The sequence below is a fragment of the Pelodiscus sinensis genome, unplaced genomic scaffold (genome assembly GCF_049634645.1).
Source record: "Pelodiscus sinensis isolate JC-2024 unplaced genomic scaffold, ASM4963464v1 ctg53, whole genome shotgun sequence".
NCBI lineage: Eukaryota > Metazoa > Chordata > Testudines > Trionychidae > Pelodiscus > Pelodiscus sinensis.
In genome coordinates, this window is record NW_027465900.1 from 787,770 (window position 1) to 802,975 (window position 15,206).

At 40.4% G+C, this 15,206-nt stretch overlaps 1 protein-coding gene across 2 annotated transcripts in view; it reads right to left on the reverse strand.

The window, feature by feature from the left end:
• LOC142824388 (leucine-rich repeat and calponin homology domain-containing protein 2-like) overlaps positions 1 to 14,140 on the reverse strand; it is a 50,087-nt gene extending 35,947 nt beyond the window's left edge. Inside the window, exons 1-8 of one of the 2 annotated variants that reach the window (XM_075916251.1) lie at positions 13,491 to 14,140; positions 13,123 to 13,217; positions 12,971 to 13,038; positions 12,641 to 12,745; positions 10,119 to 10,196; positions 5,845 to 5,913; positions 3,888 to 3,936; positions 2,488 to 2,604 (exon numbers count right to left, since the gene is read on the reverse strand). In XM_075916251.1, the coding sequence (XP_075772366.1) occupies positions 2,488 to 2,604; positions 3,888 to 3,936; positions 5,845 to 5,913; positions 10,119 to 10,196; positions 12,641 to 12,745; positions 12,971 to 13,038; positions 13,123 to 13,149 (513 nt within the window). In that variant the 5' untranslated portion in view covers positions 13,150 to 13,217; positions 13,491 to 14,140. The remainder of the gene's footprint in view (positions 1 to 2,487; positions 2,605 to 3,887; positions 3,937 to 5,844; positions 5,914 to 10,118; positions 10,197 to 12,640; positions 12,746 to 12,970; positions 13,039 to 13,122; positions 13,218 to 13,490) is intronic. The other variant, XM_075916252.1, reaches the window with a different exon arrangement.
• Between the last annotated feature and the right edge of the window lie 1,066 nt (positions 14,141 to 15,206).

A 15,206-nucleotide genomic window follows, 5' to 3' on the forward strand; every position in this document is an offset into this window, starting at 1 on the left:
ACCAACGCTACGTCACACCCTCGCCCCCATATTCTCGGCGGCAGCACAAGAACAGGGGAGCAGATGTGGACGAATGGACACTACGTGCAGTAAGTCCCCATTCTGAGGAGGATGGAGCACATATGTATTCACAGTTGAACAAACAGAGGGACCTGCATTCAAAGAAATGTGTTATTGGACTCAGTTTATTTAGGTCTTCTGTAACATTGTTAAAACTGGCCATTCTATAAATATAAGACAAGCTGAAGCTTGTCACAAACCACAATTATCTATAGAAGTAAAAAAAAAATGACAGCTGCTCTGTTTCTTGCAATCTCATGCCTATTTTGCATCATGCAGACACTGACATCTTGTGACCATTACTACACATTGCAAACAAACTGAATTAATTTCAGAGTATTTCCTCTCTCTCTCTCACCCTCAGTTAATGCAGTAAAGGACAGTTACTAAGTCAACCATGTTCTTCCTGAAAATAAATGTGGAAGAACGGCTCTTGCGCAAGAGGGGGGTTTTGCGCAAAAAGGAGCAGCGTAGACAGCTCCTTTTTGTGCAAAAGCCTCTTGCGCAAAAAGTAGCCACTCATTAATTATGCAAATGAGACACGGAAATATTCCACACTTTGCCTCATTTGCATATTTATTGCGCAAAACAGAGCAGTGCAGATGTAGCCTAAGCGTGTTATTAGCATACAGTTCCAGGACACGGCAATTTGAGATGTCCTGTATACCTTTCTTAGACTGTGCAAAAAGCAACAAATTGCACAAACATTTGTTTTAAAACAGTTTTGCATATTTTTTGTGGTTTTAAGCCTGAGACGGAGGGTAAGATGAAAAGAAATGATGGATGTTTGGGAGGATTCTGTGTTAGGTTTTATTCTTTGCCTTCGGAACACAGTTTTAAGTTTACATTTGCTGTAAGAGTAAGCAGCATTTCATCACTCAGCGTAGTGTTCCTAGATTTCCTGTACTGTCAAATTGCCCTGGAAGCATATGTATTAACCTAAACATACTGAAATGGAGAACACAGCTCAGGTGCAAGTTAAAAGAGAAGCTAGGCCATCAAGCCCCTTTATTTAGTTACCCAAGAAAACCTGTGTATTTTGCAAGAGGGAAATATAGCTCATAATACTTGAAATGATCGTGCCTACACCACAATACAGGTGACCCCTGACTTACGCCCCCCCGCATTTACGACCTATTTTTAAGACAGTCTTCTTGTCCGTCTGTAATAGGAACTTAGACTTGCCCCTGCTGCGCATACACCGGCTGTCCTGCCAGCTCTGGCTCCTGCAGCAGGTGTGCTCTGCCGCCTGGCTACTTTGACAAGGCAGGCGGCCCCCGCACGCTCTGGCTCTCAGCAAGCTGCCCAGCTTCTGCAGGCAGCCCCACCTGACTCTGTGACAGGACATCTGCCCCTCCCCCGCCCCACACTGGCAGGCTGGTGATGAGGCAGGCCGCTCCCGCCACCTCCTACATGTGGGCCTGCCTGCCTCTGTACCGTGCGGCTCACAGTCCTCCTGGCAGGCCACACCCTGCCAGGTCAGCTTCCCAGCCCCCTTCGCCAGGCCACCCCCCCTCAGCAGGCTTCATCCCCCTCTCCCCCGGCTCCCCCGCAGGTTACCGAGTAGCTCCTGGAGCCCCTGCAGCTTGTGGCTCCCCCTAGTTTCCCCCCCCAGCAAGTTGCCAGGCCGTGTCCTGACACCACCCCATGGCTCCTGGCACCCATGCAGCTCGTGGCCCTCACCAACCCGCATCCCAACACCCCACCCCCGCGGCTCTCCCTCCCCCTCACAAGGCCTAATTACAACTCCCCATGGGTCCTGCCCCACCCCGCCAGCTCAGTCTCCTGTCTCCCTCCCCCCCCCAGCAACCCCTCCCAAAGACCAAAAATATAATTAAAAAAACGTTTTTAAAACGTTTCTAAAAGCGCACCAAAAGACTGAAAATAAAGTTTTCAGCTACCAATTTAGGAGAAAGATTGGATGGCTAAGTATAATTCAAGATAGTTGCAAACTGTTAGCCATCCAATCTTTCTGAAACTTTATTTTCAGTCTTTTGGTGCACTTTTAGAAAAGTTTTATTTACTTTTCCTCCATTTCCATAGTCAATGTTGGCATTTTTAGAGCATGAAATAGAGTTTCGGGAATGGAACCCCCATTTTTATCATTGCGTCTATGGGAAAAATGGGTTCGACTTTACAATGGCTCTCCAGCAACCAAATAGGCCATAAGTGCGGGGGTCGCCTGTACTTTAAAATACTGTTTGTTAATATGTATTTGGTTAGACGATATACATACATCTGCAAATTACAGCAGAGTGTAAACCAGAAGATACATTATCACTTTTTATCAAATTATCATCTGCTGATAATTAAGCTAAATATGTTGTCTTCCTTTAGGATACAGTAAAAGAGCTCAAGTCGTAACTAGAAACATTAGTTCTTCAAAGATGGAAAAGTGGCAACAAATGAGAAAATGTGTAACAATACCTTGAAATATTCCTTTCTAACTTGTTTGCTCCTCCTCCTCTCTTCATTCTGCCAGATAACAGGCTGCGTTTCTGGCCAGTGCTGCTCATCTGTCAGTTCCTTTTGATTTTCTAGGGGCTGCAAAGTTCAACAATGTTTTAGACAGCACGTATTTAAACATTAAGAAAGAACATCGGATTATGAGGATACTGAAATTACATTATGGGGCAAATCTGAACAGCAAAATTGATTTAAATAGAAATACTATTTATCTTGGGCCCTATTTGCCTCTGTTACACTTTAGTTTTACAACACTTACATTTACCTGTACCAGAGACTGGTGGAATTAAGTGCTGTCTTTAGCAGTTAAGATTCTAAGTAAGTTATACTGTATATGGGGAGAGTAAATTTAATGATGACCTAAAATTGTTAATTAAAAAAAATAATCACAGCTTTCTTGATTATCCACATTGAGCCTCATTTTCACAGATTAGGCATGTGCCAAAACTATACAGTATATACTTACCACTAACAGGCATGCAAATGGAAAGGTAGATTTGTGACCAGCCATTCATGTATGATTACCCTATTTGAGCACACAGTGAGCTACTGTGTATACAAATTGAGGTGTGAATAATTTCACACATCAACTCAGTTATCCATTGATATTTTTTTTTTTAAGTATTTTCTTATGACTCCTACATAGAATGGAATGTATGAAAATAGATGACACTATAGAAATATCCATCTTTATAACATGTAAATTAAGATGATTTGAAGGAGACAAGAAGAGGCTTAGTTGTAAAATCAATGAATTTAAATAAATCAAATATTCTCATATCCACTACAGATGAAAGATGCTGCTGCAAACGGAAATATTTACCTACAAGGACAATGCATATAAATCAATCTTTGTATTGCACCTAGATGCACCATAAAATGAAGAAAAAATTAATAGAAATCTACAACCAAAGATTCAGAGTTTGATCACAAATATTTCACATGACTTTTGGTGTTTCCTACCTCAGCATAAAAAGCAAGATATTTAAAACTTAAGAAAACAGAAAAATCTGATACACACAAGACAAAGAAACGATATAAGAATAAAGCAGGATGAAATGAAGACCTACAATGCCTTAAAACCAGTACAAAGATCTTGAAATTAATAAGCAATGTTTGGAAAAAAAACCCACCTGTATTAAAAATGTGATGCAAAATGAAGTCTGCATTAAGAGGGATGTTTTTAGATTACCTTTACATTTGCAACCACAATTATGAATACTTGTTTATTGGTACATGTAAACAAATACATTTGGGCACACAAGCACTGTGCAAATTATGCTGTACCAGTAGCTCATTTGTGGATGAAATGACTATCAAGGGCTAATAAAGACTATACAATTTTACATGCACATATTTACCTGCCAGCTGTAAGGAGATACTGGAGAATTTGTTTCATCTGTTGAGACGCTTAAAAACAAAAACAAACAAACCCACATTCAAATAGTTTTTTGGATTTTAATTAGCTAAATTACTACTTATTACACACTTTAACAACAAGACTGCCAAATATATTATACAAGTATCAAATTTTTGTTGTTGTTTTAAGGCGATTTTTAGCAGTTGGAATGCAGTGTTAAAATACACATGGCTATCAACACTGTTTTGATGTGTGCTGCATAACAATTTTATAACCAATGCTATCAAAAGTAACTTTGTGAGCATTTGATTAAAATGTAATTAAATTTGAGATTTCAAATCCATTTCAACTCCTTCATAGTTTTACCATACTAAGCTTATTAGTTTCCAAGTTTGTTTCCAGTACATACTATAACTGATAACATTAATCTATAAAATATTACTTGTGAATTGTGGAACTGAATTACTTCTTGTAAGAATGAGAAACATATGTTATTCAAATGTAACAGTAAAAATAAAGTCTGTTCTAATGCCATTTAGAACGGGCACTTTCAGTTTAAGCGTGTATACTTTTTAAAAACTGAATATTAAGAATTAAGATTACTACAACTGAAAATTATCTATGGTTTCCAGAGCTTTTACCTTCTGCAACAGCCCTGTTATATAGTCAGTTTTGCTTTTTGCCCATATGGTTAGTCTTCACATGTGGCTCAGCACAATAGGGCAGAGGAACATTTTTGTCCCTGCTGTGCCTCTGCAATTTAAATGTAGTAGGACCAGGCGCACAGGCAGTTTCTGTATCAGACACAGCAGCACGGGGTGGAAGGCGGGAGCCTGCCTGCGAGGGTTGCCAGTTTAAAAATCGGCTCCCCATACAGACCGGCTCCTGCCTGCTGCTCCAATACAGAGGCAGCAGCGTGGGGCAGTGGCAGCTCCAGTCTACGGGGGGCCCAAGCTCCTAGCAGACAAAGACTGTTCTGGCATCCTGCCAACCCTCCCCAATTCTGCAAAGACAGTGCTCGTGGGGCAGTCAACTTTTAAGCCAGCTCCCACTGCCCCGCCCTGTCCCCCTGCTACAGGCAGTCCCCGACTTACGCGGATCCGACTTATGTCGGATCCGCACTTACGAACGAGGCTTTTCTCGCCCCGGAGCTCATGGGCGGCGGGTCGCCGCCCATGTCCTCTGGGGCAAGAAAAGCTTCTCCCGGTCTCCCTGGTCTGCTGGGGGGGTCCAGCAAAGCCGCTGGACCCCCACAGCAGACCAGGGACACCCGAGCAAAGCCGCCCAGGCAGCGGGACCCCCGCAGCCTGGGCGGCTTTGCTCCTGTCCCCCTGGTCTGCTGGGGGGGTCCAGCGGCTTTGATTGCCCCCCCCAGCAGACCAGGGGGACAGGAGCAAAGCCGCCCAGGCGGCATCCCCCCCCCCCCCCCAGCAGACCAGGCTTTTGTTGCGGGACGCCTCGGGTGGAGCAGCTGGGGTGCTGCCTGGTTGGTCCTGTGGAAACCTACCGGGCAGCGCCCCAGCTGTTCTGTCCCAGGCTCCAGATTCAGCAGCTGTTGAAACTGATCAGGCTGATTCCAGAAAGCTGGAGGCAGAGCAACTCTGCCTCCAGCTTCCTGTTGTCAGCCCCTGGTCAGTTTCAGTGGCAGCAGCTGAATCTGGAGCCAGTTCCGACTTACATACAAATTCAACTTAAGAACAAACCTATAGTCCCTATCTTGTACGTAACCCAGGGACTGCCTGTACTCTGTGGGAGGCAGTGGGGGAAGAGGGTTAGGTCCAGAGGCAGCAAGGGTGTGTGTGGGTGCACGTGCATGCAGTCATTTGGGTTAACTGATAAGCTCAGGGCATATAGTTTAAAGGACTATATGTTAACATCCCTACTCTCCTGTATAACATGTTCATCACCAAAGACATGATTTCAGTATTATTAAAAAAACCCAGTACATTTCTTAATACCTTTTTTCAGATTCCACAGTCTGTTTTGGCCTGTTTCTTGTGCTTACTGAGGTTGAATGATTAAGAAGCCTACAAAGAAAACACACATTTATCTCACAGCTCTCTTATTAGCAACCTCTTTTCCCTTAAACACCTTTTCCCTTAAACTCTTCCTACAAAGCAATACTCTGAACATTTAAGTGGTATTTTACATAGAATCTGAATGTGCTCATACAAAGAAACCAGAGCCCAGTCCCATATCCACTGAAGTCAACAGCAACTTCTATGCTCTCAAATCCCACAATAGCAGGTATTTCTTTTCCGAACAAAACCAACCCTAAGCACAATGCTGCGTGATCTCAGGAAAAGCAAGGTGTCTTTCCTCATTTTTTATGAGAGAGGCTACTACCCAACTGTTCTAACTGGGTTTAGAGCCACTGCCTTTGGCTTAGAGGAGCAGTCATTCACCAAAAGAGCAAAGACAGGAGCCAGTGGGATGTGGGGAAGAGAAAATGAATGGGAATGAAGACTGGGAGCACTCAGGAAGAATGTGCAAGGCTAGTGAGGCCCGGCAGAGAGATCAGGAGAAATGTAAAATAAACAGGAGTCTGGTACTGGGGTTTTGAGCAGGAGACTGCAGAGAATTGGAAGGGTATCAGAAAAATGATAGGGAGCAAAATGGTGATGAATAAAATGGCAATTACTCTCATGAGCCCTGGAAAGGGCAAGTGGAGCCCCCCACAAAGCAGCCGGTGGCCTATGCTGTGTGCGTATTGGGGGGTGGATTATTAAACAGCACCAGAGTCACAGAGTGGAAGGAGATGGCACAACTTCCCTTCCTCCCACCCCTGCCATTAGAGGATTAAAAACAAGGGAGGCAAACCAATAACTGAACGATTTTCAAGCAAGCCCCAGTGTATTTTGGGATTTGATTTAGGATTTTTGAATTCTTAGAACAGAAAATATTGCACTGTAATAGTCTATTGACTTCATGGTGAGCAGGACTGAGAAAAAGTGTAGCCTGAAATGACACAAACATGGAGCTCAATAATAATAGTGACAACAGCAGTTATAATAATCTTAAAACAGCTATGTACTAGAAGAGAAAAAGTAAAGTTAGAAAAGCAAAATGGCCACCCACATTTTAAGTCACAGATGAACCGCTCTCTTACAAACGGCTTTAGTAGCCGTGAATTTATTTTAACTGCTGACTTGTATCACAGGTTTCCATTCAACCTTATCACAGAGGCTCAGCTTCCTGGTATTATAACTACCTTTTAATGGCAGGGTAAGTTTTGTATAGTGTTGTTACTTTACCAATCTCATTTACCTCAAAGTCATGCAGACTGACCTCTAATTGGAAAATACACTTTCTCCAGTTCACATTCTCAAGATTCAGTCAGCAAAGACTGGATATTTTGGGGCATTCTGAGATAGGAAAAAACAACTTCAATTCTCCAGAACAAATACTTACAGAAGATTGAAAATTTTGTGCTAAGTAATTAAACCATTTTAGGATCATGAGTTTTCAGGAAATATTCCCATTGAAGTCAGAGGGCAATTTAGAGGATACTGATAGCAAAATAAGACCCTTGGAATAAAATTAAATATTAAAAAAAAAACCTTTGATGCCACAACTGAAATTATCACTGTAAATAAAATGATTTTATGTAAACAAGCCAGTCAAACATTTTAAACTATGGGTGCAATTATACTGCACTCTTAGCCCAAAATAAACTACACAATTTCAGCTACGCAAATTGCATAGTTTATTTCAAGTTAATTTCCAAATAAAACACTATTCCAAAATGTCCCTTAATCCTCATGAAACAAGGTTTACAGGGATGTCGGAATAGTGAGCCTGTTAAATTTCAAAGACGCAGAATAGCTATTTTGGGATACTGCAAGTATCCAAAAATACTACCACAGTGTAGACATACCCTATTACATGCAGTTTTAGAAATAAGCCATTTGAGACCATTCTAAAGATGTGTGCATATTGTCATTAATTATATGCCATATTGCCATTTATTGCTATTAATTATACCAGTCATTGATACATTCAATCATTAAAAATCACGACTTTTATATGGATGTTTAAATATATTTTAAATAATATACTTGGCAAAAATAAATTCAGATCTCTTCCCACCCCCAATACTGAAAATAGTTTGGAATAGTTTACTCAGAAACAAACTCTTAAATTCAGTGGTACATAATATCAAATTAATTATTTATCAGTCTTGTGGTCAGTTGTTTGACTAGTCAGGGCCTTTTGAATTTTCTGAGAGACTGAATGATAGAGCCAAACAGATTTTTGCAGGTTCACTGGGAAAATATGGTGTACAACCTGTATATAAAACTGCATGGAAGTTACTTAATCTAGATTTACTAAGTTTTCAAACCCAACAGTTCATGATAGAGATGTTAAATTGCGTTTAACCAGCTAATCGAGAAGTCGATGGAATTTCCATCAACTACTCAATTAGTCTAAAAGGGGGCAAACTGCAGAGCCACGGCAGGGTTAGTGCCTGGCCCTGAGAGCCAACCCCGCTGCGGTTCTGCCTTTTAAATGTATTAAGAGCCACTCGCGCCCGGTCCCCCTGCTATGCACGCCTCTTCCCCCCCACCCTGGCGGAGACGGTGCTGGGGGAAACCAGCTTTTAAGCTGGCTCCGCCCCAGAACTGGCTTCTGCTCTCCCCGCTTGCTGCCTCCCTGAGAGAGGCAACAGGAGGGTGGAAGGGAAGTGTCTAGTTGAGTCACTACTCAACTACTTGATAAGCATATGCTTATCGGGTAGTCAATTAGTCGCTTTTATCCCTAGTTCAAGGTAAAATGCTCTGAACTGGAAAAAGTCATCAATTCATTCACAACATTTCTCAGTATCTCCATCCCCCCTCCCCCGAGAACTTTATACTTTCCTCAAAAACCAAACAAATCACCAAATAGTAGGAAGCCTTATAACTCCAACACTAAGGTTCCATTTTATTTTTTTTTAAAGCCAACAAATTGCAGGGAATGCAAAATGAAGGTTTCAACTCACTCACAAATTCTTAACTCAAGTTATTCTCAGAATGATGCTAGCAGGGCACATTCCACTATTTCTATACAGATCACATCTCTTCATACTGAAGCCTGACTCTTTGTAACACACAACAATCAGTAGCTGAAGGGAATCTGGCCTTATTTATCACTAGAAGAATACATCAGAATTTCTTTGTAAAACAGATGGCATGAGTACCACTATTTTTTTCTGTTTAGTAAGATCCCATTGTCTTGACAATTACATGAATATTGCTGTACAAACTAGTGTATGCAATCTCCATCTGACCACCATCATGAAGCTCTGGTTTTTGCATGGCAGATGGAAATCACTCAGATTTTTAGTCTCCCATTGACAGACATGACAATTACAGCATCATCTCCCAACTTCAGATTAGAAGGAATGACAGAAAGCTGACCTTACCTCGGCTTACTTTCCAAAGTTTAATGGCGAGCTTTGTTTTTAAACATGGAACTTTCACTTGGCCTCTGTAGGTTCTCTAATGGTTGTGTTTCCTCAATACACTATTTTATTCTCAAGTGTTTTCTGAGCCAAATGAAAAATTGTGTCATGACACCTTAACTGGATGTTAAAAGATTTTTTTGCCTCAAAGTCCCCTTAAATTAAAATACTCAAGAACTGTTCAGGGAAAGGAGTCTCTGAAGAATATGCCAGGTGTACAAGACTTTGGTGTGTGCAGTAAGTGGTGTATTGGATTCATATGGACTCTACAATCAATAGCCAGAAAGATTCCTTTCTTTTCAAGGCAGTATCCCAAATTCATATATGTCTCTGCCTTTCATATTCCAATACTGAAGTTCTTGTACCCAGCACGGCTTTTACTGTTTACCACTCCCTCCATCTTGAACTTTGCCTAAAATTTAATTTAAGGCAAGACATAATATTTAAAATTTCAGCTTGGCTGCTTAAGTTTGGTGAAGTTAGTGGTAGAAACTGAAAAAAAGCTTATAATTGGAAGTTACCTCTGAATAGCTAATGTTAAGCTACCTAGTGTTCTGAAACACACTTCTACATTTTCATAATAATTTAGTCTGATCAATTTTTGGCCATTAAATATTCTACACTAATTCACTCAATTATTTTGTTCTATTTTGCATAAGCCAAGAATTGATCATGTAAGGGCAGGGGACTGGACTCGATGACCTCTCAAGGACCCTTCCAGTTCTAGTGTTCTAGGATTCTGTATAGCATGTGATCTTTAGATTTTTAAGCTCCACAAACATTAGATACCTGGATGCACGTCCTGCAGCCCTCGTCCTCTGGAAGAGTTTTTCACTGAATGAAGTTCTATAGCTTAATGGTCTCCGTCTGCATTCACATTTCATGTACACCAAACCCAGAGATGGAAGAAGGAAGCAGGAGAAGTTGATGGGAGAGGACAGGGAAGTAATTAGTATAGCAAGCGGAAAGGAAAGAGAGGATAGATTTCACAGGATTAAAAAGAAAACATGCTAAGTGATCAGAGTTACAGTTAATAAGAAATTATTAGGATGCACAAATTTTAGAGCAGTCCATGTGTTCAGGTCAGAATGGCTTAATACAAACATTTACAAATTTGCAGATTCAAAACCAGAAATATTTCAACTGTTAATCTCAAATTCCAATTCTTACTGCTGTCACTACAAGGAATTATAGATTCACAAAAAATTATGAGCCAAAAATCAGGGCTGACTTGCATCTTGCTGTATTGTGCTGATTGCATAGAGTTTAAATCAATGCTGAGTTCGTCTCCACATTTTTAAAAATAGACAGAAATACTAAAAGCAAGTGCCACAGATACAGAAGGAAAGCTTAGCAAATCAACAGGTTCATGCAAGTATAACCATTGCAATGCCAACCAAAGCAGAATTTAGAGTTCTGAACTAAATTATTAAATACAGAATAGTAACAGCAAAAGTAATTTAAACAGCACTAGGTTAGAAGTCCGATCTTCACAGGAAAAGTTTTTCCAATATAATGATCACCATTAAAAACCTAATATGACAATGTTTTTTAAACATTTACTATAATTTTTAAATACTGATAATATTTTATCGTTCAGAAAGGCTTCAAAATATTTTCTTCTATGAGTATTTTTTTGCCTGATGCCAGCTAACCAGGACTAAACGTTACTTTCCTACTTATCCCCCTTAATTGTATTTCCCTTCCCTGTGGACATCCACATTCCTAAATACATTAAATTAGAATTACAAGTAATTTAAGCTCTAGAAACAGTCATATCTTTTCACACAATTAATATTAAACTCAGCTAACAGTAATTCATTAGTTGTGATGTAATAATTACTCAATGGGGATTAAAAAAAACTGGTGAGTTTCTAAAGCTTGACAATACGCAGCTGCAATATCAGCACTGATATCCTTCACAATGCTTTATGAAAAACAGATGTGTAGCATCCCCAGCTATGCTGAAATTTAAGACACTAATTAAACGGTATTCATCCAATTATGCAATGTATAATCTTGCTACATCACTGTACACACTCTTGCTTCGTTCGGGTTTGTTCCTACACAGCTGAGCAAATTTGTGGGAAATCCCACGACCTTAAAGACTCCCCGACAACATAGACTTTCACTCCTCTTAGTTGTGCCATGCTCTTTATAATACGTGACTTCTTCACCATCACTGAATACTACCCCCAGAAACCCATCTGCCAACATGCCATGACTCTCCCATGTAATCCTCTGAGAGCCCTTCCATTCAGGATTGCGCTGATTACATTCCATTCTCCCTAACATCAAATCCCAGCTTCTGATCCTTATTGTTAACTCAGCCCTTCCCCACTTATCCTCCCTTGTATCTTCTCATATTACTCTCTTCCCCCTTATCACTATACGGTAGCTAGCCTCTGTCACCTGTTTTTCCATTTCCATGGGCACCATTTCATTTTCTGCCTTGCTACACCTATAAGTAGAATACCTTGCACAAAGCGGTCCATAAAGCCACTCTCCTGTCCCACTCCGAATCCTCTCTCAAGAGCCCCTTCCTCTGCAATGCCCAATGGAAACCGTTAACAGCTAAGTAAATGGCCAGGACAGACTACAGATATTCAACTTGTTTATGTGTTTTATCATGTAAAAGTTTCGTGCTTGAACAAGAGTCCTCTTTCCTTATACTTTAACAAAATGTTATGTGTTGTGGTCCAAATGGAGGCGTTTATGCTCCATATGTGGCTTTTTGGCCAGTTGAGTGTGGCTAGTTTTCTAAAGTGGCTACTGCTTCAGAACTGGTTGGACACCATGGCTCTAAAATCTGGTATTCTGCATTCACGGAAAACTTCATATTCTACAAAAATAACCAACCACACAGAAGCAGCACATAGTGCTGAATACTCATGTATAATCTAAGCATAGAGCATTTTAGCACAATAACAATAATGACATTACTAATTTCCATTGACTATGTGATCAGGTGTTTAGTACCCAATGACTAACTCAACATTATGAAACAAAATGTTAACATCAAATGGTTTTCCTCTTTTCTCCCAATGAACAATGAAAAAATTAATTGCTATCACAATATAGATGGTATACTTGGACACTGTTGCTTCTCTGTCATCTAGCAGCTGTATGAAAACCATGCAAGACATACACCTAAAAAGTCTGCATGAATGTGCTTGACTGTTTCATGTCTAATTGCACAAGTCTAGCCTCAAAGCTCTAACATAGCAATGAGTTTTAACTAGACACCTTCAGTGTAAATATAAATTAAATATGGCACACAACTTGTTTAACTTATTTGGATTTTGTATTACCTGTTTTTCTGTTCTTGCTGCAGTAGCTGAGCTGCTATTTTTCTCAAGTCAGTCACCTCTTTCAGTTCATCATCTTCCTCTGCCAACAGCTTCTCTTTTTGAAGCCTGAAAGATTAATTCGGCTAATTTTTTTGTTTTCAGTCGGTTCTGGAAATGAATGCATTCTTGGGGCCTTGTTTTTTTTAAGCAAATGATCATGTTAGTTGACAGCAGTTTAAAAAAACCCTTCTTACACACTGATCTTCTGCCCAACCAGAGATGCTTGTACCCACTATTGCAGAGCTATGTCTTGGAAATATTGAATTCTAAAGAGATGTCTAGAAGGCCTACCTTTTTTCCTCTCCCCACTCATCATTCCTTTCTATTTTCTGTGATTTCTCAGGGTGTTTTCCTCGTTCCTTATATAGAATGGAAAAAAATAAGAGTTTAGACATTAATAACCAAGACCGGCCATCTAATTTTTTCCATTTAAGTTACCTTACCTTAAGGTAGTAGACAAATGGTCCCATTTGTACATCTTGCTCAGGAATGGCTGCATCTTCTGCATTAGGGTCAATGTAATCATACACCTCCTGGTCTACGGATGATTAAATTTGAAAAATAAATAAAAGGTATTTGTAACACAGTCAAATATAACTAATGCAGGGAGCTCTTGCTATATCTGGAAAAGATTTTCAAGAGATGGGTTTTTTTCTTGTTGCATATTAGTGTTCTATTTATAATTTTATTACAATGTTGCTTAAAGTGTAAATGTACAATTCTAATACACCATTATTTAATCTTGTACAGGGCTTAATAGAAATTATCTGCACCCCAAACAATAGCGCATTCCTGTGTATTTAAAAATTACCTTTAGGGGAGTCAAATTTACTTCCTATTAAATGATTGTCGTTCCTTATTGTCTGTTCCCTTGTCGATTCTGATACCTGAGAGTGAAGGCTGATTGTGTCATCATCAGATGGCTGCAAATAATCAGAATTAAAACCTGACTGGTATAATAATTATGCAGTCTATTGAAAAGCCACAAATAACAATACAGAATCTGGGTGACATTAAGGAGGCTACTATGAGGGGAGATACAGGTGAAAAACTTATATGAATGCAAAGTTCGGTCTAGACATTTTTTGTTTCATCTGAAAAACAGCACTTGTCATGTACAAGTGCTCTGCAGCACAACTCCAGGACCACCGGTCTCTTAACTGAGCAAAGTGTGTCACCTACCAAATCAACAGTTCCAGAAACACAGCAACATTTCTCTATACAATCACCCAGTACAACCCCACTTAATTAAAAGAGCTTTGGGTTTGTCCATTAAGATTGTGTGGCCACTTTACTTCTAATAAATTTTGATCTTTCTTGACATAATCCTGGAATATTACCACACTTCACAATTTCCTACAATCTAAGTATACTCCAGATGAATTTGCAAGTATATTTTTAGACTATATTTAAATCTTCCCTTAGTCCCAGTTTTTAATTTTACTGCATTCAATTTCAGTATTTCTGTTACTCAAACTGTAGTCGTTTATACAGATTTATACAGCTACAAAAGTTATTGAAAAAATAGGACAAAAGCGCCAAAGTCCCTTATAGTTTTCAAATATTGCTCATAAATATATATCTAAAAAGTCAGTCAACAGCTTCCAATAAACAGCTGATGCAAAGAAATATACACTGTACTTCAATTTATATTAAAAACAAGAAATTAGACAAAAACAACTGTCAAATTAATTGTTCCTGGTTATAAAAACCGATCTTGGATTTTTATCGGAAAATGGCCAAAGAAGCCACAATTGTTTTAGAAAGCTCAGATGGGTTGACAGAACACTGTGCAAGGGCTAGCTATTCAGAGGGACCATGATGGTTTGTGCATACTCCAGGCTAGGCGAGATTGGGTTAACCTCACATTATGGGCATTAGTCCGTGTCCCTTAGTCCGTGTTGGGCATGTGTCAACAGCTGCCTCACTATAAAAGGGAGCAGCCCAACTCACTTGAGGCTGACTGCCAGGGAGCAAGGATGCTTGGTGGAGGCTCCAGCCCAAGACCCGTTTCAGACCCTGACCACAGGACCTAGAAACCTAGACAGGAGACTGGATGTCTATAGCCAAGCTAAGAGGAGTCAGTGCCAACAAGCTACCTGCACCAGGGAGTTTAGACACCCTGACAATGAGCAGGGAGGGACATGCTGTGACACGCCGCACTGCAATCGGGGGCTTGGGACACATTTGCTCAGCTGCCCATTCTGCAGAAAGGTCTGGCAGGTCACTGAGGCAGAGTCACAAGCCAATGAGTCAGTGAAGTACGTGAGAGGTCGATCCCACCGTACACTAAGAAGCCCTCTTCCATCGTTACTCAGAGTGAATCAATAGTAATGATCATACAATCCCCCCCCCGCCCCCCCGCCCCCCGAACTAGACACAGCCCTCTGTGTTCCCTGGCTGGGGAGAGTGAACAGTCATTTGGAACAGAGAAAGAAATTGTTTCATTTCCTGTTGGAGAAGGGGTCCGATGAACAATTGCAGCTAGCTCATGAGTCAGGCAAGGAGGCAGAAGAAAAATCTCGTA